This window comes from Heteronotia binoei, chromosome 3, assembly GCF_032191835.1.
Source record: "Heteronotia binoei isolate CCM8104 ecotype False Entrance Well chromosome 3, APGP_CSIRO_Hbin_v1, whole genome shotgun sequence".
Lineage (NCBI taxonomy): Eukaryota > Metazoa > Chordata > Lepidosauria > Squamata > Gekkonidae > Heteronotia > Heteronotia binoei.
This window is the reverse complement of record NC_083225.1, coordinates 53,461,587-53,489,580: the sequence shown is the minus strand read 5'-3', so window position 1 is coordinate 53,489,580 and position 27,994 is coordinate 53,461,587. Positions and strand designations below refer to the sequence as shown.

Sequence of the window (27,994 nt, the reverse complement as noted above, 5' to 3'; positions counted from 1 at the left end):
AATGTGTTGCAAGAGTTACAGCCTTTATTTGCAATTCTAAAATAATTATGGGTTGTGACTGTTGCACACAATAAAATGTTTACTATCCAAAAAAAAAAGTTCATGGATTGTAGTTATTTTTCTGCCCCTGATTGGCAGATACAGCTTTGCATCATTAGCTGTATTAAGATACAACAGACCAAAACTTATTTTTTTTCTTGATTTACTTCTGTTGGATGTAATCTTGCTTTCCCCAGTCTCTGCCTTCTACTGATCCATTTCTAGGCATTTATTGGCTCCTTAGAGCTTAATTTTCTAAATTCTCATGCTATTACAGCAAATTGCTTTGTGCCTCCCTTGCTTCAAAGTTCTGTGTTCTTTTAAACTGTCATGGTAGTCTGTGAGTGGGTATATGTGTTCATGTGCTAGCTACCTACTAAACTTTGTCTTTTCAACATCTTAGATGCAGTCCAACTGAACTTATTGGCCTGCAGTTTTAACATTTTTATTCAATAGTACTGTTTCGGCAATATAAATAAACCTTCATCCTGTATCAACCAAAGTTTAATTTTTGCTATGTTATCTTAAAGTATTTCTTTTCTTTTTTTTCATGTAAGGTACCTGTGAGAACAACGTCAAGATCACCTGTGTTATCTCGCCGAGATTCTCCACTGCAGGGCAGTGGGCAGCAGAATAACCAAGCAGGTCAAAGAAACTCTACAAGGTTTGAAAGTTCTTTTAGTGGTTGGGGGAAGGAGCTTGTTCAGCCAGTTGTTCCTGTAGAACATGAAATTTGGGATATATTCACTTAAGCCTAGGTAACTTCCAGGAAAGAGTTATACAGTGTTTTACTGCTAATATTCCAGAGGATAATTTATTGCCATTCATGTGGAATATTTTTTGCATGCATCCTCCATGATCAGATTTATATTAAACAACATCCATAAACACTAAATATGTTTTTAAACTCACGAACGCTAATGACAGAGAATAACAGAAGGAAGTATGAGTTTGGTATATCACATATTTTTGTATAAGTTTGTCTAAAGTAACTTAAAACAAATTTCCATATTAACTGATTTTTTCCTGTTAAATTATATATATTGCTCGAATGGTTAAGTTACTTGCATTGAAAGAAGGCATTGAATTGATTATCAAATATGTTTGTTCACTTTATTTATCTTGTCACCTCAGTAAGCAGTTAAATTCAAGCGTGCAGGAGAGATGGTTGGTAAAAACTATCAATAGTATAAGCAGCTTCTGGAAAACATTTTATGATGAATCTTGGAAACATTTACTCTTAATGAATCTCACAAGGCAGTGGTTAGAGACAGCTTTCATTCAGAAAATGAATTATAGCTAATGAAATTTCCTGATACCTTGTTTTTGTTTTTTATGCTATGTTTTTTGTTTCCTGCCCTGTCTGAGATACATCTCACAATTACACTTGCATTCCTGGAAGATTGTACGAATACAGTCTTCCAGATATTCCAATCTTAAGTCTTGTTTACAAGTTATGGTGAATGTGCATACGATCCATGTACACTTGATTGTTCTTAATGCACACATTGATACATTCTAATGTTATGGTCAATGCACGTACAGCTAAAGATGTGATTTAAATCCCATATTTATTCAAGTACTGAACCCTGTTTTCATTTGTAAAGTGAAGATGTATTGGCTCTTTCTTACAAGCCAGTATGTACCTGTACATGCCAGTTGTACATGTTCACCGTAGTATACGAACAGGGCTTTAGTTAGGTCATTGACAGTGCACTTTCCTGGGAGTAAGCCCCACTGAAAAGACCTTAGTAGAATTCAGAGTAGACCTGCGTAGGATTACTTCTTCAATTTAAATTATTTCAAAACCAGTTGTACATACTTCTATTTCAACTGTTCAATTCTGGATATTTACTAAAAGTATGAATTACTAATACACAACATAAGGCTAGGAACATCCTTTGGGAAAAAAAATAAAGCATTGTTACTGTTAAATACCAAGGTTAAGTTATATTAAAATATCAAGGTTAAATTAAGATATAAAATATTAAATTAATCATATATTTTAAAAACTCCTTCCACCCTCACAGCAATATAGAGCCTCGTCTGCTCTGGGAGAGAGTAGAGAAGCTGGTCCCAAGACCAGGAAGTGGCAGCTCCTCTGGTTCTAGCAATTCAGGCTCACAGCCTGGGTCACATCCTGGGTCTCAGAGTGGATCTGGAGAAAGATTCCGGATGAGATGTAAGAATTTTTGTCTCTTTCCTGCATTATTAATCTAATATTTTGATTTGTAAACTTTAGATCTGTAAATTGATGGGGGCCAGTGTAATTTTTTTTACTTAGTTTCACCCATGTTGGACCCTGTCTATGTTTTTGTTTCATTATGTCATTATTTTATGCCATTAAAGGTTTTGACTTGATTTGGAGTAAGAGCAAATATGTAAAAAAGTTTGAAACCATATTTGTTGCTTATAAAGTATCCAGAAATCTTGCTAAACCATCTGTTGACCTTTGTGATCAGGAGAGAGAAGAGAGCTGGGCATCTTTAATGACACTCATTTTTGCACTGTTTCAGCTATTCAAAATGAATGTGACCTTCAGTCATCAAACTATTAATGACAGTAAATCTAATTAATGACTGATTATGTCTTTTAAATGTTTTCATGGGAAAATACTCAACTTAAACTGCAAGAAGCTATGTACTTCTGTGGCCAAGTATCCAGGTTGTTTTCTGTAGCCTTGATAGAAAACCTCACTGTAAATGTAGCATACCAAATAGATTATAGGGGAAGATGATATAACATAATCTTATATGTGAAGGTGCAACAATAGTTTCGCTCATAGAACAGCCTTTCTTCATGAAGAGGAGAAGAGATATTTTTTCCAGTTTTCCACTCCTGCTGAAGATTCACAGTTTGCCACTCCTGCTGATTCTTCAAGTCCCATGGTAGCATAATTCTGGAAAGGCAGAGAAATCTGCAGTTAGAGACCAGAGACAGGGAAGTTACCTTCTTCTAGCTCAACTCTACCTGTGCTGCTTAGGATCCAAGCTTCAACTTATTATTCAGCTTGGAAACCATAGCCCCACTTTGAACTTTTTGTATTCTGGAGAAGAAATCACAAACCCTTCCTTTTAATTTTATTTTGAGTGAAATTGTACATGTTTAGCAGTAGAACTCTGGCATTGCAGTAGGCACAATATCCTTGCATGGATTGAAAATCCCCTTATTTTACTTCTTATGCTTCATTTTCTCCCTTACTTTGTGTGGATCTTATGTAGCATCATCAAAATCTGAAGGGTCACCATCACAACGTAGTGAAAATGCAACTAAAAAGTCCGAAGAGAAGAAGGAAGCCTTCAGACCTAGCAAACCTGTGGTAAGCCCAGCCTATTTAGTGTTAGCTCTGAATTTATGTCATGATATTTTATGTAAAAGATTGATACATGATAGCTATGCAGTAAAATTTGCAAAAATATTTATAAAGTTTTTTAAAAAAAAAGATTTGGAAATGTTGGAAACTAAAGTTTACAATAAAACCTTTTTAAATTGTAGAAGTATGTGAGTATGTGGGCTTCAGGTAATGTTTTGAATCCAAAGATTGTAGAAATGGGGTGGGGGATAGTTTAACCACTTTTTATTTTCTCACTGTTTCTGTACCCCATGAACAGCATTTTGGTGACCTCAATGGGAAAGGGGAGATGGGAAAATTCAGTGATGCCAGTGGACATCTGTTAGCAGAAAGCAACCTTTGGATTCATCCTCCTCTTCAGGGCTTTTTTGGTAGAAAAAGCCTAGCAGGAACTCATTTGCATATTAGGCCACACACCCCTGGTGTCACCATTGTTTTGCACAGGTCTTTTTTGTAGAAAAAGCCCAGAAGGAACTAATTTGCATATTAAACAACACCCCTTGGCACCAAGCCAGCCGGAACTGCATTCCTGGGCATTCCTGCTCAAAAAAAGCCCTGCCCCTTGATTTCTAATGGCTCCCCCCCATAAGTCCCCCCCCCCCCTTAAATGTTTCTGTTTCTATTATAAGCCTGGGGAAAAACAAAAGTTTGATTGTTTCTTAGTACCCCGGTTTCTGTTTGTAATACTGTGGCAGCTTCTAGTCTGTTCTCTCATTCTTCCACTTCAGTTTTTAAGACGCCTAGTGTTGTTATATGTTGTACTGCAGATTCACAGTTTAAGTTTATTTTCTTTTTTACTGTATTAATTTTGTACCTTAAAATTATTTCTTTCCTGACCATGTTCCATTCCATTCTATTGGGCTGATGTTGACTTGATGAATGTGTTCACGTGGATGGTCTGCAGGGCGAAGTGGTAAGTAGCCAAACTTTGCAATTTACCCTGATTTTTAAAGTATTGCCACGTTTACATTGCTTTACTCTGACAGTTATTTATTTCTACCCCATTTTCCCCTCCTGGATACTTGAGGCATGTTACGCAGAAACCCTGTATAATATAAATATAATTTAAACAAAACAAAAAAGGAACAACCCCAACAGCTGAATTCACTGGGCCTCCTCAGCCCAGATAATATGCAAATGCCAGAAATGTTCTTAAGATTCTCCTTCCCAGAACACCATTTTCACCCATGTTTTCCTCAGTTGTGTTACCTGAAATGAAGTTCTAACAGTCACAATTGCTACTAAAAGGCAGATTCAAACCCCTTGGCTTGATACACCTCGAGGCTGTGGGTGATAATCACCATGGACTTCATTATGAACCTGCCCCCCCCCCCAAGCAGGGGAAAATGGTAATATTAGTTATTGTGAACACATTTACAAAGCAGGTGCATTTTATCTCCTGCACCCATGTGCCAACTGCTAAGAAACTGGCTAGGCTGTTTTTGCAACATGTGGTGCATCTGAAAACATGTTTTTGCAACATGTGATGCATCCCTGAAAAGATCATTTCAGACAGGGGCCCCAGTTGGTTGCCTCTGGAGAGTTCTTAAAGCTCACTGGTATTGAGCAGGGCTACTGCACCCCAGCCAGTACTTCCTGCATTTACTGATAAAGTGACATTCAGATTGGCCTTGCAGCTTCCGTATGATGCTTGTAGATGGCTGATTCAAGCTGCTTTTCAGTCTTCTCTCTGGTCCTCTTGAGGTATTGTATATCCCCTTGCACAAGGTCAGTTATAGATCTTCTAGTCATGTTGTAGTCTATTGGTGCTCCTTCTCTGGTATTTTTAAACAGGTAATCAGTTTATTTGGAAAGATTTGCACTGGTGTTTCTGTAGTAATCCCTCTTTCTTTTCCTTCTTTTTTTTCTAGGATTTAACTGCTTTGGCAAAGGAATTACGGGCAGTGGAAGATGTGCGACCACCCCATAAAGTGACAGATTATTCTTCATCCAGTGAGGAATCAGGGACAACAGATGAAGATGATGATGACATAGAGCAAGAAGGAGTTGATGAATCTACTTCTGGGCCAGAAGATGCCAGAGCAGTGTTAGTTGAGTTCCCCCCCCCCTGCTGTATTATATGTTAAAAAGATTTTGGTTTCTGAAAAATTATAGTTTTGTTCGCGTATGAATAGGTCTCACATGGCATATTGTATTCTGAAAGCTACAGCTCTTGATATTGAACAAATTGGAAAAGTTTTAAAGGTGAGGTAAAATTGTGGATGTGAAAAGCATCTGAATATATCTAGCATATTTAGAAAAGAGATTAAAACAGGATGTATTTTAAAAGTATTTCAGAATTCAGGGGTAGAATTTGGAGTGCATAGCAGCTAAAAAGTGCACATCAAAGCAGCTAAAAAGTGTCATCATTTTTTAAAAAACAATATGGTTTACCCTTGCCTCATAAGAAGCTACTAGCCTGAATGGAAAATACAACCAATTCTGTTCCTGATTCCCAACACTTTTATGGTTGGTTGTAACAATTTTTCATGTGACTGGCTATTTAGAAAAAAACTAAAGGGTGGTGGTGGTGGTGGGTACAATGATTTCACCTTCTCTTAAATATTCTGTATTTGATTATGATGGACTGAAATGACCTTCGTTTTAATATTTTTGTGGATACTGAAGAATCAAAATGGAAACAGAAATGGCAGACAGGTGCATTAAAAAAAACCTTGTCTCCTAACAGATCCACTCTAAACCTCAGCAATGGAGAAACTGAATCAGTGAAGACCATGATTGTGCATGATGATGTGGAGAGTGAACCTGCCATGACTCCTTCCAAGGAGGGCACTTTAATCGTCCGGCAGGTAACACATTTTTTCAGTCCATAATGTGCTCTTTCCTCATTTATTCCTCTTTTTCTGCATAGACACAGATGGTAGCTTCTTGTGATTGAGTAGACATTTTGGAGCATATAAAGAAGTTAACAGTCTTCACACATTCTTCCTGCTCTGTTTGGATGGGCTCACATTACAATGCTGTGCAGGGTTTATCTTATCTGACTCTAAACTAAGGTTAAAGGACAAATAGTTACAGCAGGCACTTAGAAGATGGCTCTGTTACGATCTTGAGTTATAATTTCCTATGTGTTCTGTGATAATCACTGGAGGTAAAATAACTAATTTTGGGAGTTCTGAGCCAATGGAAGATAAACATATCTAGTTTATTTTAATCAGTTATACCTTACTCTTATGGGTAGAGAGAGGCTTACATAAGTTTCCAAAAAGGTCTATTATCCAGGGAGTTTAGGAGGGTAAAACTTCATTAGCATTAATCCTGTTGGTTCATCCAGCCTTTCAGTGTTGAAATATTGTGCAACAAACTGAGAAGGTAATGTTTCCCTTTTCTTACACCAGTTGAGCTCTTCATGCATAGGGTATGAACTTCACTAATAACATCCCAATTTTGTAGCTGAACATTACCATCCTAATTGAGCACCTAGGTTTTATCAAAATATCGTGCTTATTGTTCAAATAGCTGCGATTAGGGCATTCACCAGATATTTCAAGCCCTTTATCTGATCATGTCTGAAAGCTAGAAATAGGAACATAAAAGGTAGGAGCCATAGGGAGCTTGCAAGTTGATGGAGTAGATGTGGCTTATGACAGTTTAACTGCCTGCATAAAAGGAGTTGTGTCATACAAGAGAACCCAATATTGTAAACTGAACTCTTACAATAGAGTACGTGGCTGAATTCTCTTCCAACATTGTGTATTTTTTCTAAGTCAGGCATCAAGGCTTGGATGATTAATGCATTGATTGAAACATTTAAAAAGTAGACCAGCTTGTTAGGGACATAGACTTTTACGCAGCACTTGAGCAAGACAAGTGTGCCTGTTTTTTCTGCAGAGTACAGTTGACACAAAGCGTGCCAGCCATCATGAGAGCAATGGCTTTGCCGGTCGCATTCACCTCTTGCCAGATCTCTTACAGCAAAGCCATTCCTCCTCCACTTCCTCCACCTCCTCCTCCCCATCCTCCAGCCAGCCGACACCCACCATGTCCCCACAGACACCCCAGGACAAGCTAACTACTAATGAGGTATGTCTTGCACCACAGCTGGCTGCTTTCATAGGGTTTGTAGCAGTATTGCCTAATAGCTAGTTTTCCAGAGGAGCTTCAGCAAGTGTCCCTTCTGCTCTTCTTCCTGTCACCTACCCCTCACTCCCCAAAATAACACATTTCAGCTCTTATGTACCAAACCCCTTAACTCTAGAGCAGTTCTACCCCCACCCACCCCCAAGACTTGCTGGTTGATTATTCTTGCTTTTACAGTGAGTCATTAATTGCATGGCTTTTATAAACTTGCTATACCAATATGTGTTTAAGCTCTATTTTGGGGACAGTATATGTTATAAGAGGTCATAGGGTCATAAGGTTTTTTTCAAAACGATGGTACTTCTGGGTTAGCATAAAACTGACCAAATGGATGTAACACTTTGGGAAATGGTGCACTGCTAGAAAGCTTTTTATGGCCTTATAGCAAGAGACTGTTTTTGATATTTCTCAGTGGGTGTAGGGAATACATCTGTTAAGAGAGCTTTGATTTTTTGATTACTAGGTTGAAGCTTTGGGTGGCAGTGAAGTTTTTTTCTCATAACATCACTACTGTTTTGGAAGCTATTCAGCAGCCTTGAAAGAATGCTGTGTGAATTTCTATAAGTTAATCAGTTAATTCCTAATATGGAACAGTTTCCAATTCTATAAAAAAGGTTGCACTGGTTTCAACATGGCATTGTTTCTTCTGCAGAATCTCTTACTGTCTCTCATATAAAAATGTTCATAAGACTTAGAATAATGAGGTCACTCTGGATCTTTGCCACATTTAGTACAAAAATACATATTGCTCTCCAGAGTTAAGTTCCTAAAACATTTGCTTATTCAATTTTCGAGCAGAAGACAGCAGTGCACAGAGTTATTTGGTCAGGTGCATGGTGTCGCTGTAAAACTTCTTTAACATGTATGGATTAATGTATGAATGTTCATGAGATGCTTTAAAAGCAGTTTGAAAAAATGGATTGCCCACTTGCACAGGTGCTGAACGTGGTGCTATGCATAGACTTTCACTTGAAAACCTGAAAAGAAGCTGCAATCTCCCCACAGCTTGAATTTGCATTTGCTGTGAACTTGGCTTTCATATTATGTCTGTCTTCATGCTTGAATTCCATCATGAGAAGACAGAGAAATGTGGTTTAAAGGATAGCATATTGTAGGTGCAGTTTGAATCCCCCCTCGATAATTCTCTCCTTAGAGCTGGAGACCCCTGATTCATCCCTTATGCCATTCCTGTGGGCCTCTGTCCCAGTAGAAGCATTTCAAGGAGATTAATGGGTTGCAGTGGGATGAGGAAAGCAAGGAAAGGAATGTCCCACTGATAGAAGTTTCTTCCATTAGCCAGGGTGGGGTGGGGGGTGGGGGAGGCGAAACAAAATTGTAGTGCCATATTTTTCATCACAGGACTTGGTTCATGCTGAGTGGTAGCTTTTTCTCCATCATTGTCTTTGTGGTGGTTTGAGTACAGTTACAAAGTATTTCACGTTCATGAAGGCAATTATTGATCACGTTAGAAAAGGAAGATTGAAATAGGTTACTAATTAATCAGTGCTAATTAATATTAATTTAATTAGTAATAAAATCAGTTCTTTTTCCATTTTGATCATTTTAAAAGAGGGTTTTTAAATAGTTAATTTAGAATGATTTTATGCTGCTTCATATTTTTGCTTTGTGAGCCACCTTGAGCAGGTTCTCTGGAGAGGTGACACAGAAATATTCTATAGAAATAATTTATGCTATGCATGGCCTGTCTGACTTACACTTAGGTTCGATCTGACTGCCTTAACAAATGAGTTAAAGATCCCTTCATGTGGACTCATTTAAACTGTGTATAAAATGAAATGGACTACATAAACAGCTATATGGACTACATAAATAGCAGGCATGGAATTGAGTACATAAATAGCAAGCATGTGGCATGCAGACTTTCAAAAACGGTAGTGAATTGCTGTAGATTAATGTGAATCATTCAAAGAATGCCAGGCCTCCTGTTTATTCCTTTATTCTAAATATCATATGTGCTGCAACGTTACAAATTGTTTTTTCCCTTGTACCCCTCCTTCAGCAGTTTTTTCCAATCCCAGGAAAATTGTGCTCAGAGGGCATAGATGGACCAATAACCATGCAAGTTGGAAAGGAAGAAGGCAAAATCATTCTTCCATAAGCACAGCTCTACTGACAGAAGCAGGAGAAGTTGTCCTGCCCCCTTCCTCAGTGTAGTCCTACGTACTTGGAGTTAGAGGGGGAACAAAGGAAGGATCTACATAAAATCAGGGGTGGAATTCTAGCAGGAGTTCCTTTGCATATTAGGCCACACACCCCTGATGTAGCCAATCTTCCAAGAGCTCTTGGAGGATTGGCTACATCAGGCGTGTGTGGCCTAATATGCAAAGGAGCTCCTGCTAGAATTCCACTCCTGCATAAAATAATAGTATTTGTTGATAGAAAAACTTTTAATATGCAAGCTATGTGAATCAAGTCCAGCTTTAAGAAGTTTTATGAGGAAGGGGTAGTTTTTATTTTTGAGAAGGGCAAAGAAGTTCTTTAGGAGGGGGGAAACTGAGGAAGCATTTAAAATGCTTGAAAAATGCCTAAAGCAAATTGAATGCAAATTGTTTTTATTCTTTTGTCTATAGCAACTTAAACTTCATGCTGAATTTTTAAGCTGTGTCATTCCACTTTGATGTGCAGACACTTAACTCGCTTAGTCTGGCAAGGTTTTTTCATTCCACTTTTAATAATTGTTTTGTTTTTCTTCTTTACATATTTTTCATGTTTAGCTTTTAAAAATAAATCATTGGATGCATCAGTTTTTTAATATCACCTCATGTCACTATTTACACCTGTTTCCCCTAATGGTCCTCCCTATTTGATACAGGTTTAATATATTGCTATGACAAATGATGATGGAAGAACTTACTGCAGCTTTCTGGCAAGAGACTCATTTATTTATTTATTTTTAAGATCAAGATTCACAGTTGTTCTAACGTTAACCGGACCTAAAACTTGCATCAGTTGTAGGACTTGTGCCTGATCCCTAATTGCTCAAATAAGGCTTGCTGTGGTGATCCTATTTCCCATTTGACTGTTCCAGTTTAGTTGAAAAGATGCTTAACAATAACAGAAACAAAAACCGTGCAACAAATTTACAGTTCCATCCTAAGAAGAGTTTACATGTTTCTAAGTTCATTGAACTCAGTAGGCTGAGCGAGAATATCCAGAAGCAGCAGGAAGTGTTCATTTACAAAAACAGAATAGATACATCCTTACTTATGCCTGCTTTAATGAAAACGGTTGTAAACCTCTAAATAGAAAAAGTAGATGTTGAACTAAGCTTTCACAGTAGTTTGTTGCAATTGTGCTTATTTTAAGATGATGTGCATGTTTACTTATGTGAAAGCTGCATTTGACAAAAAGGGATGCAAAGACTTCTAAAAATGGTGCTGACAAATAACAACTTGACTGACTTTTGTTGGCTTTTAATCATAATTGCTGCTCATGATGATGATTAATTAATCTGATATTTACATTGCAGACTCAGTCCGCTAGTAACACACTGCAGAAACACAAATCTTCCTCCTCCTTTACACCTTTTATAGACCCCAGATTACTACAGATTTCTCCATCTAGTGGAACAACTGTGACTTCTGTTGGTAAGTAGTGTGGCTGTAGGTTAGCTGAATAAGAAGAATAGTAATTTAAACCGTCTGCTAAAAAGGTCAAGAAAAGTTTATGGTGTTTATTTAGTCTTTCCTTTTGTTTCTTATGAAAATGAGGGGGAAAGTCTTGCAGTTTTCTGTAATCTATCCTGTATTTGTCAATATTTTAGTTTACTGTGTTCTCTCCCCTCCTTTACAGTAGGATTCTCTAGTGAAGCAATGAGAGCAGAGGCAATAAGGCAAGATCCAACCAGAAAAGGATCTGTTGTTAATGTGAACCCTACTAATACACGACCACAGAGTGACACCCCAGAGATTCGCAAATATAAAAAGAGATTCAATTCTGAGATCCTATGTGCTGCCTTATGGGGTATGTTTGTTCTTCCTTGCCATATTTGAGTTACAGATGATGCCTAACATTTTGAAAAATCTTTCAGGATAACAGAAGTTATTATGTAACGTGTGTATATATACAAATGAATATAAACTATGCACCTGGGTCCAATCTTTTCGAAACTTGGGGGGACTCTGGATGAAAGGCTACATTTGGAAGCTGAATCAGATCAGAGAATCTGATATGGCTGTATACAGCCCAAATAGAGCCGAATCAGCTGTTTTTCAGGGTTGTATTCAGTTTGGCCAAACAAAATGCACACCCCTAACGGGAACCTCCCTAGTGGGAGACTCACTGGAGGGATTCTCATCCTTTGCTTGGGAATTTTTCTGCAACCTTGGGGACTCCCCAGGTCTATAGAAAAATGTCTTCTGTCTGTATCTGGACCCATAATCTGAGGTTTTCAATCCACACTGGGGCCAGGTTCAGAATGTTCAGAATATGATGATCCTGGTATATTTCTATAATATATTTGCATAATAAATTTCACATTGATGGTTTTCTTTGGGAGCAGCATGTAGGTTTTTGAAAGGCCTTTGCCAGAGAACTGGAGCTGTCTCCAGAAATGGCAAGTCAAGAACTCTTCTGCCTAATCAAGTACATTTATATACTGGTTTGATTTTATTTACTGTAGGGGTGAATTTGTTAGTGGGAACAGAGAGTGGCCTAATGCTGCTGGACAGAAGTGGCCAAGGGAAGGTGTATCCATTAATAAATCGAAGACGGTTCCAGCAAATGGATGTACTTGAAGGTCTGAATGTCTTGGTGACAATATCAGGTAAATATACTTAGGGGGCAGAGGCTAGTAAAGATATTGATGTATATATTCTTCTGAGTCATCTCATTTTGGGGGTATGTTTTAAACACAATATAGAAATACAAAATGGTACCATTAAAACAGTGCTTTAAAAACTGAAATAAGGTAATGGGAAAAAGATGCTGTGTTTGATTCTTAAATGTTGGAATTAATAGCCTGCGGGTTATGATTTCAGTTCTTTCCCTGCATGTGGAGATAGGCCAGCATGTGAGCATATGATGAGGAACGTTGTGTGTGTGTGTGTGAGAGTTCAAGTTACGACACTGACATTGTTGTAACAAAAGATCTGTACATTTAAAAAAATGCTATGCAAGTCAGATGGTGAAAATCTGTGGTTAAAACTTTTTATCTTTTTATTTGTGCATTGCGTCAGTGGAAGTCCTGGACTTCTTGTTCGGTTCAGTTGTTTCCTCTGTGTGTGTTGTTTCCTCTTTAGTTGCTGTTAGTAAAGGATACCTTAAATAGCTTATCCAGAGACACAATAATTTCGATAGGCTTCATTTCTTTTTAACAAATCTCCTTGTAGTTCTTCTAATTTCTTAGTGCTCCCTTGGAAGCTAACCTTTGCATGCCAAAAGTAATACCTTCTTTTGTGAACATAAAGCATTATTATTTGTATATTAAACAGCCAATTTAACCTAGAAAATAATTAATGTATGATTTTATTTAGAAGAATGTTGAAGGTTAGCAGGAGTAGTGAAATTGCTATGATGTATAATCCAGCCAAATTTATGTTAAAGTCACTTCAAAAGGCAAGATTTAAGCATATGTTTAACTATTCCACTGAACTCAATTGAGCATAAAAGTATTTAACTTTAGGTCTAGTATTTTTTTTTGTTATGTAACATTTAGTAATATTCCAGAGGGTGGTATTTTTTTAGCTCAGGGGTGGGGAACCTTTTTTTCTGCCAAGGGCCATATGGATATTTATAACATCATTTGTGGGCCATAAAAAATTATCAAAAAACAGTGCGCCGCCAAGGGAGAATGATTCAGGCCAGCAAAATTAATGCAAATAATTGTTTTTCTATTTGAAGTCCTGTGGGGAGAGCCTAATCTGGCACACAGACACACCTGGCCCACCACCCTAGGCAAATACATAGGTCCAGGACTTTTTTGTAGAAAAAGCCCAGCAGGAACTCAGTAGCATATTAGACTACATCCCCTAATATTAGTATATTAGGTCACACACTCATTAGCATATTAGGCCGCACCATCTGGGATAATCAAGTGCAAACTGAACTGTGACAGTAACTTTTTTCAGGCCCTGCAGCAATTCTGGCCGGCCAGCCAGGCCCCAGGAAGACTACTGCACAGTACATCTGGGCCCTGTGATTCCTGCCTGGTCCTGGGGAGGCTGTTGCACAGTGCGCCTGGGCCCCATGATCCTTGCTGGCCAGCCAAGCCCCAGGGAGGCTGCCACTTAGCTCGGTTTGGCCCAACAATCCCCGAGGGCCACACCAAGTGACCTCAAGGGCCGCATACGGCCCTTGGGACAGAGGTTCCCCACCTCTGCTTTAGCTGAATAAACTTTTGAATTGTTTCTTCCCTATGTTGTGTCTCATTTCTTTTAAAGGGAAAATCCAATTTCTAGTTTTAAAAAAGTCCTGACCAATTGCATATTGGTTTGAATGTATCTGTATAATATTGCATTACAACTATACTAATGAACACCCATATTAGTACAGGCAAAAACATGTGATTTATTTTTACGCATAAAGATCACAGGGACATAATTAGTATCCTTCATACAGGAGGAACATTTTCCTTATTAAAAATACCACTGATAGGGGGCTTCCCTTGATATATCATGTGTTTGAAAAGTGAATCACATGGTGGGAAACTATCACTAGTTGGTAAATAAATTTTTTCTTTTGAGGTATGGTGAATAAGTGCTTCTGTGACAAAAGACATGGCCTTGAGTCATACAGTTAAAATTGTCATGTGTTAATGTGTGGGAGTGGCAGGACTGCTGTGGTTCTTGAAGTATGGGCAGGAATTTCATGGAAGGCCCATTTCTGTAAACTGGTGCCTCCAGTGAGGGTTTGTTCCTGCCATTTGTATGGGTTTGACCTATTAGGAGAGCAGTTCTACTCAGAAGTAAGCCTGTTTAATGCCACAAGGAACGTGTTTTTAATACAAACAAAAGACAGTTGCAGTCATTGAGTGAGGCCAAATGCACAACTTCTAAATCAAAATGCAAGTTCATATAATGCTCTGTGTAGGTAATCTTGGTTACGTCCTACATTTTTTGATCACAAAAAGAAAAGTTAGGATATTTTTCTTGGATTTTGAAGAAAAGCCCAGTTCAGTAGGTTCTGTTTTACTATCTCAACTGCAACTGAGGAAATACTACATAAGTTGCAAAAGCCTACAAACAACCACCCACAGGAGTTGGTTCAAAAATAGAATTCACAGCTGATTTGACATCATCTTCCCTGTGACGAATGTGAAAACAATAGTAGCAATAATAGTATCAAGGAATGGCCATGGAGCACATAGATCATTTTGAGTAGTTGTTACAGTACCCAGTTTACTTCTGCTAGGATTCTGAACAATGTGCTTGTTTTAGAAGCTTGTTTTATTTATTTACGTTGGACCATGCTTCCATCATGGAATGCAGGGTTGTTAGGAGCTCTACATACTACCCAAACCCAGATTTACTTTGTTTCAGTAAGGTTGTTAGATTGTGTATCTTCCAACTGTACCCTGGCACCATTTTCAGCTTCATGGTAATTTCTTGAAGAGTTAGCCACTGAGTTGCAAAAGATAGAGTGATTAATATTTCTCAGATAATGTTGCATTCTAGACACTCTGGCATTCCCATGCTTTCTAACCAATATTACTATTACTACAAAATTAGTAACTTCCATACACTAGCATCAGGGCCGGCCCTTCCACTAGGCAAACTAGGTATTTTCCTAGGGCACAGGCCCTGGGAGGGGGGGCAAATTTGACGCCCCCATCGCATGTAACTCTTTTGTTGGAAAAACAGTTTGCTGTTGAGCACTAACTAGAAGTCCCTACTCAAAATGGTGCAGAGGCTTCCTGTCAGCACCATCTTGAGTAGGGACTCGTAGCTAGCTCTTGCCTGAACCGCAACACTTCCCGCCCTCTCCAATTTGCTGCTTTTCCCTCCTCAGCTGCGGCCTCTCCTTTCATTTCGGCTCTAGCCTTCCTGCCCTCCCCTACTTGCTCTCTCCCTGCCCTCTCCGATTGTGTGTGGCTGCTGCAGCTTGCTTCTCTTCTTGCCCTGGGTGTGCTGCTGTGTGCCTGGGTGGCCCCAAGTGGCTTGGTGTGTGTGTGGCTGGGGCTCTGGCTCAAGTTGTGCAGTGCCTCAGCATCAGGCAGCAGCCGCCGCAGCACAGACCAGCAGTGGAGGCAGAGAGAGCTCACCTTGGAGGAAAGGGGCCACAGCAGCCTGCCTGCTGGTTGGTGCTGTCGCTTGTTCCTTGCTCTGCTGTGGCCAGCTGGCTCCGGCTTCAAGCAGCTTGGGGCGCACAAAAGACAGCAAGTGACTGAAGGCTCACCAGGGGCCACAAGCCTCACACAGCTCAATCAGGAACGCTGCTGCTGTTTCTCCCCCATCGGCCTCACTCTGGGTGCAGTGATCCTTTGCAGCAGAGCAGACCATTCTGTCTCTTTCCCTCCCCCCATCCCCCATCCCACACTGAAAGCAATCACAGCTCTGTACAGATAGCTAGCTCTCACAGCCTCCCTTCCTTCCCAGAGCTCAACACTTATCCCTCTACCTCAACCAATTTCTGGAGGAGATTTGCAAGGAGCTTGCCGCAGAGGTGTTTACGGCTTGCAAGGGCCAGTAGTTTTAAGGTACAGGACGGACTGCCACAACACAGGGGAAATACTCGGCTCAGCACGCGGTCAAAAGAAGCAGGATTGCTGCCACTGAGTACTGGGGAACTAAAACATCCTCAATTATTACTCTCATTCCCATTTGGTAAAATCCATTCAGATCAGAATGATAACTGTAAACTAGTTTGGGCAAAGGAGAACTGGGAAAGAAGCAGGAGAGAAAATGCGAGTGGGAAAGAGAGTAGGAAAGACAACTTTGATTCCCCCTCCCCCAGGCAGGGTTGTATGTGCGTGTGTGTGACCGGAAAGATCAGTGCAGGAAAGAAAGTCTGTGAAATATGTTGCAACTGAGGGCACGATATTATGCACATTTGCAAGGTACTAGCAAGCCCTGCCAAAGTCAATGGGAGTTTGTAAACATGGCCTGAGATATGTTATCCCTAAAGCAGTAAAGGGAAGCCTCAAGACAGCGGATGCTTTGAAGTCGTCTAGCTCTTGACTCATTTCCTGGGCTTCTGTTTTCAGTTGTGAATTGGAGGCCTTGTGAATAGCTGCAGGTGGCAAAAATGTCCCCCTCTCTCTCTCCTTTTCCTCTTTCAGTTTGCAGGGAAGGGGGCAGTGCTGCTTCTGAGCCCTGCTTCCTGTGCGCCTGACAGAAGCGGAGACTCTTGTCTCTTGCTGGACTGAGCGTAGACAGGTATTAACACTGCACTCGTAAGACTATAGATAATAGGTTGAGGTTGGAAGGGGCGCAGGGAAGAGTGGCATGGAGTCAGGAAGTCCAGGGTCGCTACTACACAGAGGTACTCAAATTGCAAACCACCCCTGTTTCTCTCTGCCCTAATCTGGACAGCCCAGGCTGTGCCCATGCTCCTGAAAAGAGAAAAATTGGGGGTGGGGGGGGTGGGATTAGCTTTGCCTAGGGAACTAGATAGTCCAGGGCCGGCCCTGACTTTCCAGGGCCGGCCCTGACTAGCATACATACTATTTTTACACAGATTATTGAGTATTTTTAGAACTTTCCTTGTAGGCTGGAATCTTCATACAACCAGGTGACAATCATACCAGTTCTGCTAAATTTACCAAGGACTAATCTATATGTATTGAAAGTGGAGGGAATATATTCTGTGGCTGAATCACAGAGGCAATTTTCATCAGCTTCCTCTTTTGCCAGTAGCTTCTGAGGGTCAAGAGACCTTCCAAAACAAAATGCCATGTGTCAGAGGGAATCTTTTAACAAGGTCTCAGCAAAAGTTGCCTCTTCTTGCACAAACATAAGTCCTCATGCTGCTTATACAAGAAGGAAGGAAGGCTGTTCCTACCAAGTCATTTCTTCCATTTCTGGAGAGCTGCATCATCTATAGTGACGTTTCACAGGTAAAGGAAAGCTGTTGAGGACAGGGGAAACTGATGAAAACTTAATGCAAGTATAAAATCTATCACTAATGATGGATGAGTGACCATCACTAATTTGCAAAATAAAAGTTTTGTCCTGATTGTGTTCAGGTTTTTTTTATAATTGGCCAACTTTAATTCTAGGCAAGAAAAACAAATTGAGAGTTTATTACTTGTCCTGGTTAAGAAACAAAATCCTTCACAATGACCCTGAAGTAGAAAAGAAACAAGGTTGGACAACTGTGGGTGATTTGGAAGGCTGTGTGCACTATAAAGTTGGTAAGTAATGCATCATGCTAACTGTGAAAGACAGTATGTGATGAAAAAATAGTGTTCCAGGCACGCTCCTAGATCTAGTTCAAAGTGCAAAGTTACATGCACAAAGTATGTTGCTGCTATGTGGATTGTTTTTCAACAGTTCTGAACATATCATATATTAATTGGATCAGATGAACTATCTGAACTAAATTCTGATAAGTAGGGGTTTTTTTTATAAAATGTCTACAAGCCTCTGTCCTGTAGAAGGACATATAAACATCGTCAGAAAGTCCAGTCCATTGTTGTGTCTGACGCTGGCTCCTTTTCAAGGAAAGAAATCTCCTCTAACTTCAAACTAATGTTAGATTTAACTTAAAACTGTAATTTTGACTTATTTGTTTTTAATCCTTTCACCACGTTATTTCTTTTGCATCCTCTCATCTATTTCTTATCATTACCAAATAGTCACTTAAAGATAGGTGTATATTTTTCAGTATCATTCCCAACTGGACTGATAGAGCAATTTTTAAAACAATTTAGTAACATCTATTTCAAAAGTCAATGTAGTAATGTAAGAGATTTGCTTTAGAATTTGATGATAGGAAAGGTAATCTTGTGCTAAGACTCTGCTTTCGTGAAATTATGAAATTTTCAAGAGCCATTTGTAGAAAACATTAAAATACATATATTGGGAATCGGTTAGGTCTCTTAAATTAAGCATCTTGGCTGCTACCTTAGGCATACTTGCTGACCCCCTGTCTTGTCTGTAATATGAGGGTAATGTTATTGATGTACCCTACAGGTTTGTTTTATGAGTTACTGAGAAAAAGGGAATATGTTTGTTCTAAAACGGCATCTACATATTTTATAAATTCATATTGAAAATAACTTTTTAATTAATATGATTAATGAATATATTTTGAATTAGTCAACCCTAAATATTAGCTTTTAACAGTGCTCTAGATATTAGCTTTTATCATTTATTTCACTGTATAGTTTCCATAAAGTTAAAGATGAATTCCAGATATCTAGAAATCTTTTGGGTAGCTGTTGCTGGGTAAGAACTGATAGAAATGTGGAAAATATCTGCCTCAGTGAATTAAAACTTGATTAAATAAAATATAGACTTTGTGTGAAATAAATGAAATCTCTTATTGAAAGATGGAATTATCTGTGAAGTCCATTTTTCTGAGAATACTAGTTTATAATCTGTTAGAATAGATGCATGTTTAATTCTGTTATTGAATCTTATGTGTTTTTAAAGTGTTTTTGTAGTGATTATCTCTTCAATTTTTGTAGTTTCAGAGCAGTTTCAATAAAGATCTTTTTTTTGCATTGTTATTTATTCGGCATCTCACAGTCTGTTCTGCATCTCATGTACATTGTCTTTTTACAATTTTAGTAAAATACGAAAGAATCAAGTTCTTGGTAATTGCTTTGAAGTGTTCTGTGGAAGTCTATGCTTGGGCACCAAAGCCATACCATAAATTCATGGCATTTAAGGTAAGGACGTCTGTAAGAGAAGACTTTACAAAGATACTGGCCACAAATGTATTTAAGGGTCAAAATGGAAGTGACAGTAGGAGGATCCCTAAATAGATTTCCTGCTGTTTTTCTTGATTCTGTTACCTCAGCCCCTTCCATCCCCAAGGCTACTATTTACCCTGCTTGAGAAGAACAGCTTGACTGTAGTGTTTTGCCTCTTGCTCAGTTTTTTAAAAATGAACTAGACAGCATGAGCAGACAACCTGTGTAAAAACCCAGCTTCGGGAAATTTTATTATCTCCTGGTTTCTGATCAAAATGTTGGCTTTGTATATTTAAATCCCCACTATGATGAAATTATAACATGAAAGCTAATGCCTGGAAAAGGCCAAATAAAGAGTGCTACCTTTCTTGGACAATGGAAGATTGGGAAGGGGAAGAAAGCTGTATCTGGACTGAGATAGCATCATATGGGTGTGTACATTTAGCTCTGCAATGTTTTCACAATCCCAATCTTTTTTTTCCAATGTCCATGGCGGCCATTTGCCTCCATAGGTAACATACAGGCAACCAACTGTTCCCCAGGCCTTATGGTCTACGGCTCCAGGTTCCCCACTTTTTGACTGTGACATTGCAGGCCAGTAACTTTTTCAAACATCAGTTAACAATGGTACAACTTTCCTTGACTGCTAAGTAAGTTTAACACCTGAACAGTGATAGGAATTCATTGGGTTGAATCCTATCTAAAACTTCCTTGCAGAAAAGTCATCCTGTCCTGAAATGCCCCCTCCTCTGTAAAGCTGTTCTTGCAGGATGGGGGATCCCCAGCAGCAGCATGAAGGGAGAATTGGAGGGCTGCTGTGGTAGAGTGGGATCACCTCTACTTCAAATACACATGGATCTTTTAGACAGACAGTGTATTTATCCAGTTTGTTCAACTGTGTCTCTTGGGTGACTGGTGTTGGGTGGACTGGTGTAAGCAGCCTTTTTAGATTATGGTGACTATTAAATTTTATAGGAAATTTATGTCTGATGTTAGATTTCTTGAATAGCAAGGAGAAATAATCACATTTTTTAAATGAAAGTTTGCAGACTTGTTATATGCTGTTGGCGATAAAGGAAGCCATCCAGCGATGGAACCCAAGATGCAGTTTAAGCCTCCTTTTAGTTCCTAGCATAAAAACTACCCCGATGGAAGATCCAGAATACAGAAGTGTATTTCAGGATGACAATCCAGGCTGCTAAGTATTTTCATGCTGTTTGTTGGTGTTTACAGTCATTTGGAGACTTGGGACATAAGCCATTATTAGTGGATCTTACTGTAGAAGAAGGCCAGAGACTGAAGGTGATCTATGGCTCCTGTGCTGGATTCCATGCAGTGGATGTAGACTCAGGATCCGTGTATGATATTTACCTCCCAACACATGTAAGCATCTAAAGTTCTAATCTGTAGGCTGTGCTGTGTTAGAAAGAGATTTGTCCTTAAATCAGTTTACGCTTGTTGAATTATTCACCTTTTCTTTTTCTTAAGGATCAGACAGTTTTATAAAAGTTCTCTGCATTTGCAAAAAGTACAGTAACATAAATAAGAGAGTTCAGACATCTCCTCATATTTCATGAATATGTATATGTGTTCACAGATCCAGAGTAGTATCCAACCCCATGCAATCATTATTCTGCCAAACACTGATGGAATGGAGCTGCTAGTTTGTTATGAAGATGAAGGAGTATATGTTAATACATATGGAAGGATCACCAAAGATGTGGTTCTGCAATGGGGAGAGATGCCTACATCAGTGGGTATGTATAGCTATAAGGTTCACAAATTGCTTTATTAGTAAAGTGATGCATAAATAGACAGATGGGTTTAAGCTGGTCAGTGCAGTGGTGAAATAGCTGGTCACTTCCATGTAGTATAAAACAAGCTTAGAAAAACAATTTTATTGCTTGTTTCCGGAATCCTGTAGTCATTACTTCACTTAATGTGCTTATATATTGTGTTTTCCAAGTCCTCAGATGCTTTTCATATGTTAACATAACTTTAAAATCCCAAAGGTTCTTATTTCCAATATCCAAATATTGCTATATTGTTAGTGGCCCAGGTTAGAGGAGGATAGCTTAGCTTGAGTCCACTGAGTTATATTTGTGGATGGAAGCATTAGCTCCTGTAAAGCTAAACTTTCTTGCCTCCCACTGTTTTGGCTACAGTGGGAAGGGGGAGGTAATAACATCATCTCTGCAGGTTAAAATCCATCCGTCTACAAAAATGCTTCAGGTCATCTTTGATTAAGGCCATATAGTAAATCGTGCCTAAACTAGAATTATATTACTTGAAGCAAGGGGATTATATGACCCACAAAACATAATGGAGTAAGTAAAATCCCATTTCTCTTTCCCAATTCCACTGGCTTTGCCATTAGAATGAAGCAGGGGGAGAACAGTTGAGGTAGGTAACGGGGACCAAATATACATCTCTCTTCAACCCCAGTTTTCACCCATTGCTAACTAAGCTGTTATTCTCCCTTTACAATTGGATGTATATTTTGAAAGTGTGTTTATGAGTGGCCATGCACCAGTCCTAATAACTAAACATGCAAGGAGAGGGTAATAGCTTAAGCTTCTTTACTATGAGGTAGAAATTAGGAGTAGGAAATGGTGGTAGCAACAACAGAGGGAGAATAGGAAGCTGCTCCATGCTGTGCATTTATGCTTGAGATGTTAAAGCCAGCTACTAAGCCTCATATCAATGACACAGAGTCAAGCAGCCTTTCAGCAACTACAGACCAGGCCAATTAACTGTCCAGTTGCATGAATGTCCACAAAATCCAGGTCTGGCAATATGCCAGAATGTACTGAAGTCCTGTAGTACAACCAGGAAGAGCAGCCACTGAAAGAAAGGATAGGTTTATTTATTAAAACATTTAGATTCCACCTTTCCTCATTGTTCAAAGTGGCTTACAGTAATACTTAAAAACATTTTAACTTTTAGCACCAAGCAGATTTTCTCCCGGTGGGGGGGGGGCACTTCACCCGTTCCTTTCTGCTGGCTAGGGAAAACCATGGCCAGCAGACATGAGGGGTGAAGTGCCTTTCAGATGACACTTCATGCTGTCTTGTCTGCTGGCTTCAGCTCTCCCCAGCCACCAGAGGGGAAGGGGTGAAGTGCCACACAGGGGATTAAATAGCTCGGTTTCCCCTCTCCCACTTTGAAGGGTTAACCAGAAGGTTAAATGGCTGGGAGGCTTTTAAACCTAATAGCTAAGCAGCAGGGTTTGTCATTCAGCTGTTAGGTTTAAATGGCTCCCAGTAATTTAAACCCTCCCAATCTGCTCCCTGCAGCTTTGAGGGGGAGGCAGCAGAACTGGAGACATTTAAACCTCTGCTTTGCTTTGTACTGCTTTCATGGGGAGCTGAAAGCAGGAGTTTAAACTTTAAATGGCTCATGAACCTCTACGAACTAGTTCAGTTTGTGAACTGACATATTGGTTTGTGTAGGTTTGTGGTTCAGCCACAAACCGAACCACAGAGATGAGGTACATACCCATCCCTATATTGGCCTTCATGGGAGGTAAAGGACGAAGGTCTTATTTTCCTACATGCCTGGAGGTTTCCCATGGTGTGTGGAAGCCTCCCTCTTTCTTTTACCTGATTCCATTGTGCTACTGTCCTTATTTGCATGGGAATCAATCACTTTAATTGGAATTATATGTTTTGGTACAGATGTATTTTAGAAAGTATCTGCTATTTTGATCATAGGCATGCAATCCTCAGAGCCTTCATAATTTTCCATATGTCTTTTGGCTGCAGTGTTTTTATGCTGTTTAGGGAATTCAATTGGATTTTTGAAATGGACGAAATTTTTATATTTTTGTTATAAAATGTGAAAAATTGGATATAGAATTGCAGCCATAACAATTATAGTAATATTTCAGAATAGCAAAATGTGTATATTCAATGCACATGAAGAGTGTGACTGATTTGGAGGGGGTGTGTGTCTATTTTTAATTTTGTATACAGTGAATAAATTTTAAGCTGGCTGCGCTCATCCAAATAGATGTTTTAAATAGTCTCAGTGTAATTAATGGTTTCTTTTCTCTGTGCTATCTCTGGTGTATTTACCATGATAATTGGAATTGTTTCCAGAGCTTTAACATTCAGTGAAGGGAGCCAGGCAAACAGCCTGGTTATTAAAAGCAGTTTCTCATCCATCTTACAGTGCCATCAGGATCTAAAATACTTTATTGTATCTGTTGTTATAGCTTTGTGTGAAATATTGTCTTCTAACAGCATCATCAAGGTCTAAAATACTTTTTAAAAAAATCTGTAGTTATAGCTTTGTGTGAAATACTGTCTTCTAACAAGCTGCATATAAAGATGGAATATACAAAATGATTGCGTTATTATGACGATCACTAATACTAGCTATGTGTTTGTTTGGTTGCAAAGCATATATTCGATCAAATCAGATTATGGGCTGGGGAGAAAAAGCTATTGAGATACGTTCAGTGGAAACAGGACATCTTGATGGTGTATTTATGCACAAAAGGGCACAAAGACTCAAGTTTCTGTGTGAACGTAATGACAAGGTAGAGTATGTTTTTTGGACCCTCTTTATGTTTATTTCAGCTGGCTGTAAGTTATTGCTAGAAAGCAGGAGATGGTGAACACTACTGTCACCCAAAATGAATTCTGCCCAATCCGGCAGCCCTGCTTTTCTGGAGAAAAGTATCTGATGCATGCATGGGCTGCCCCATGCTGTTTATTGACAGAAGAGCAGAAAAGAGTTGGTTATCTCCAAGATAATGGGATGTACCTTTTCATATGGACTTTGAACATTGATCCCAAATGACAGAGTTCTGATAGATCCCAGTTGCTTTTCATGTTGATGATCTACCACGGTTTCATTGGTGAATCAATATTTCTCTCTCTTTATCTTGTTTCACAGGTTTTCTTTGCCTCTGTACGGTCTGGGGGAAGCAGTCAAGTTTATTTCATGACCTTAGGGAGGACTTCTCTTCTGAGCTGGTAGAAGTTAATGTATTTTTGGCAAGGGATTGCTGACATCCGGAGTCTTCATAACTTGGAATCATTTGCAACTGGAGTTCAGACCTGCCATGATGCAGTGCCACATGCAAATGCATGTTCAAGCATCACTGGTGTTGGGTTCTTTTGTTTTAAAACTGAGGCCGTAATATACGGCTGGTGCTGTAAAGATATTGCCATCAGGTGCTATCAGATTTGGGATCCCACTAGAGAAAGAATCAGGTCTCCTCCCCCCTCCCTCCTTCCCCAGCTGCAGAATTCCTAAGGAAAAATGGAAGAGACTGATAAAAACATGTTTTTGAAAGGAGGGTAGGCATGAGAAGGTGGCTGGAAGTGATGTAGGCAGAAGCTGGTGTTGCTGACACAGAGGGCAGATTTAATATAGTAATATTAACAATGTATTTAATTGACATTTCTCTCTTTTCTTTTGTAATGTGACAAATATGTGGACAAAGGAAGGTGCAGGTTTAAAAATATTTATAAAATGTGAAAAGGCACAGTGGTTTTAGGGGAGGTAGGGTGATTTCCCCCCCTCTCTTTATGTTGGCCAGGCCAAGAGTTTAGTCATTTTTTTCTGCATACCAAGTTTTGCCTAAATACCACATGAGGATAGGTTTTTAAAAAAATAAATAAATATAATTGCTCATTTTTCTATACTGACTTTTCATTTGGCCAGAACTTGGTGATGTCAGTGTTAGCGCTGGTCTCAGTTAAAGGTTTAATTTTTGTTTAAACCTAAAATAACATATGTGACAACTTTCACTACCAGTCTGCTTATGCAGCATTTCGGGAAGAAAAGTACAGACATGGGTTTTTATTTTTAATTTTTTTGTGTGCCTACCTCATTGTTTCTAATGCATATAATTAAAGAGGTGGTTTAGAATTATAGTTTGTTTCTTTTCTTTAAAAAAAACAACAGGTAAACAAAGTACTAATGTGCAGTTGATCATTGTACCAAAACTAACATATGGAAGATCTGACTGTTAATTTTCTCTCAGGTTTCAGCGGGAGATACCAACAGTCATTTGAGATGGTTGAAACAAATATTTGTGGCAGTGAGTGAATACTTCAGTAGTCCACTTTTTCACTTTTAAAATCAGTTTCATCATGGATAGAAATGTGAGGAATTTAGCCTAAAATTTCAGGTTTTACTTTTAACATTCGGGACTTTAGTAACACCAAGTAACAATAACTAGTCTAGTTCTATAACTGGTTAAATGTTGTAGGAAACTTTTTGAGGAGGTGATGTTTTCCTTTTTATAAGAATGCAATGCACTAAAACTATTTTAAGAATGTAGTGAATACCGCTTACTCCTTTAAAAAGACAACAGCATAGACTTTTGTTTCAATGTAAACTATGAACTCTTGGCACTCTTTCCCCCCCTCTTTCTGCCCTGCCTTTTTAAAGGAAAAAAAAAATCAGTTTTGTTTTATGAGTAACTTTTTGGCCTTTGTAATAAATGTCTCAAGACTAATAATTTGTTTAAAAGACTACATGTGTTCATTACTGGAGAAATCTTGAGTGTGTAATTTATCTGTCAGTGATGTAATGATGCAGTGTCATGATTCCAATCATTCTGTTTTTTAAAAAGTTTTTTTTTAACTCTCTTTGGATAGGGTACTTTAGTTGACAACTGCCTTAAGCTCACTGATCAGTCAGTGAACTGGATTCCAGTGTTTTCATGGGCTTTGTCTTCTGCTGTAGTTACCTTTTTCATGGCACGACAGGGATTTCTGTATAATTCTTCAGTCAAGATGCTTTGATAGTTCCAGTGAGAGTCTTATGATTTTGCATTGAACAGCACCAGTTGAGTGAGCCTGCTGCTCAACAGGTCTGTCTTTTGGCATCAGTCAGACCACTGCTGTTCCTGACCAACACATTTGTATTTCCTGTAAACGGCTTTCTTTGGGAGAGCAGGAACAGTTTGCTTTTTAAGGAAACTAGTATAAAACACATGCATAAAAATGCCTTATAATTATTGGCAGAAAACTTTTTGAAGTCTATCTTTCTCTCTCTCTCTTTTTAAACTCTTTGATTTTTGGATAGCACTGAAGGTCAGGGCCAAGAGGGTTAGGAATTGGGGAATGATCTTTTTGTACCTGTTAGCAAGCAGCCAAAACTCTGCTTTGATGAGCAGTAAATGAATGGGACTCAGAAGACTAATTTAGGCACACAAATAAAAGTGTCTTAAATTGGCACCATAACATAGTTTACTGAAGCAGATTGCCAGATGCCCATGGCAAACATTACAATGGCATGGTGTGGTTAAAACTGATTTAATCTTCATCATTGTCTCTCATGCCACCTTGTTATATATATTTTTAAAAGACTACTGTTCATAAATGTATGAATATTCTCAAAGGGAGAAATTTCCTAGTTCAATATGCTGGTGAAGTTTTGTACAACAAAAGGGGACAGGAAGACGATTCCTTCAGTGGGGTTGTTGCCTTGCAACCCCAAGTCCTACATAAGTGCCAAGGTGGCTAATTTTACAAGTAAAATCAGTATTATGAAACCACTACATATATAAAAATGTTGAAACCCAATTTTACAAGCATTGCTTTTGGTAAGCATAAAAAATACTCCTAGTTTTAGTTTTAAGCTTTAAGTAATAATTTTCTGTATTCTAAGTCAAGGTAATTCTAACTGTATGCAGTGACTTTATTTTTATCGTATGCACATGTTATGTTGAAGAAAATGTTTACAAAAATTGTTTTGTTATACTAATGTGCATCACATATTTATGATTTATTTCAAAGTGATTTTGTGGGGTTAGGTTTTCATAGTAGTAGCAGTACACATTTTTGTGACTTTTTTTATAACCCCAAACTCTGCCAACTATAAAGATGCTTAAACAATAATGCAAATGACAAAATTACAGTAAAATTACTAATTGTAGAGCTGCAAAGCAGACTGGTGGCAACAAAACACTTAGCCTTTTTTGCAGAGCTGTCTAATTTGTCTTTTGTGTATTATAAAATTACTGTTTCCTCCACCCCAATTTTTCCTTAAATAAAGTAAAAATGACACCTATGTGTATGTGGAAAATATTTTGGCTAACTTTTTTTTCTTATAATGGAGTGAAATGTGTGGTCTTCGGATGGAGAAGAAGTGTGCCATTCCTTGACATCTTCCTTTTTATCATTTGACCCTCCCCTCCCAATCATTTCAGCTTGTGTGCATTTTCAATAGCTGTTCTTTGTCACTATATTGTCAAGGAGTGTTCTTGCACACAAAAGCTTATACCTGGAATAAAATGTTGTTGGTCTTGAAGCTGTGATGAAAACTTTGTTTTCTCTCTCTGTCTCTTTCTCTTACCTCCCCATCTCCTTCCTCTCCAAAAGAGGAGGAGCAGCTCCAGAGAAAGAAGCAGAAGTTGTGTGTATGTGTGTGTGAGAGAGGCTTGTCTTTGTAGTCTCCCACAGGAGGCAGCCACGGAGCTCTCTCTATGTGCCTGTGTGTGAGAGAGTGAGAGAGAGGCAGGAAACAAAGAGCCACTAGAGACCTATGGGGAAAGCAAGCTAAAGGAAGTAAAACAAGGAAGTTGCTTTGGGACCAGATTTGAGCCCTGTGTAGGCTGGATCCGGTCTGCGGGCTGCATGTTTGATACCCCTGTACTATAGTTATAGAGCACATGCAGTTTTTAATCAGTTCCTTACCATTACAAAGAAATTCATTAAAAG

At 38.8% G+C, this 27,994-nt stretch overlaps 1 protein-coding gene across 6 annotated transcripts in view; it reads left to right on the top strand.

Annotated features, from left to right (window-relative positions):
* The window catches only part of MAP4K4 (mitogen-activated protein kinase kinase kinase kinase 4), a 194,548-nt gene extending 167,204 nt beyond the window's left edge, over positions 1 to 27,344 (top strand). For 3 of the 6 annotated variants that reach the window (XM_060233803.1, XM_060233805.1, XM_060233802.1), the window contains 16 exons: positions 597 to 703; positions 2,070 to 2,221; positions 3,261 to 3,358; positions 4,296 to 4,304; positions 5,263 to 5,438; positions 6,081 to 6,201; positions 7,244 to 7,435; positions 10,983 to 11,100; positions 11,306 to 11,476; positions 12,135 to 12,278; positions 17,670 to 17,804; positions 19,186 to 19,286; positions 20,544 to 20,693; positions 20,908 to 21,067; positions 23,714 to 23,853; positions 24,213 to 27,344. In XM_060233803.1, coding sequence (XP_060089786.1) covers positions 597 to 703; positions 2,070 to 2,221; positions 3,261 to 3,358; positions 4,296 to 4,304; positions 5,263 to 5,438; positions 6,081 to 6,201; positions 7,244 to 7,435; positions 10,983 to 11,100; positions 11,306 to 11,476; positions 12,135 to 12,278; positions 17,670 to 17,804; positions 19,186 to 19,286; positions 20,544 to 20,693; positions 20,908 to 21,067; positions 23,714 to 23,853; positions 24,213 to 24,296 — 2,058 coding nt within the window. In that variant the 3' untranslated portion in view covers positions 24,297 to 27,344. The remainder of the gene's footprint in view (positions 1 to 596; positions 704 to 2,069; positions 2,222 to 3,260; positions 3,359 to 4,295; positions 4,305 to 5,262; positions 5,439 to 6,080; positions 6,202 to 7,243; positions 7,436 to 10,982; positions 11,101 to 11,305; positions 11,477 to 12,134; positions 12,279 to 17,669; positions 17,805 to 19,185; positions 19,287 to 20,543; positions 20,694 to 20,907; positions 21,068 to 23,713; positions 23,854 to 24,212) is intronic. The other 3 variants (XM_060233807.1, XM_060233806.1, XM_060233804.1) reach the window with 1 other exon arrangement.
* The last annotated feature ends 650 nt before the right edge of the window (positions 27,345 to 27,994 follow it).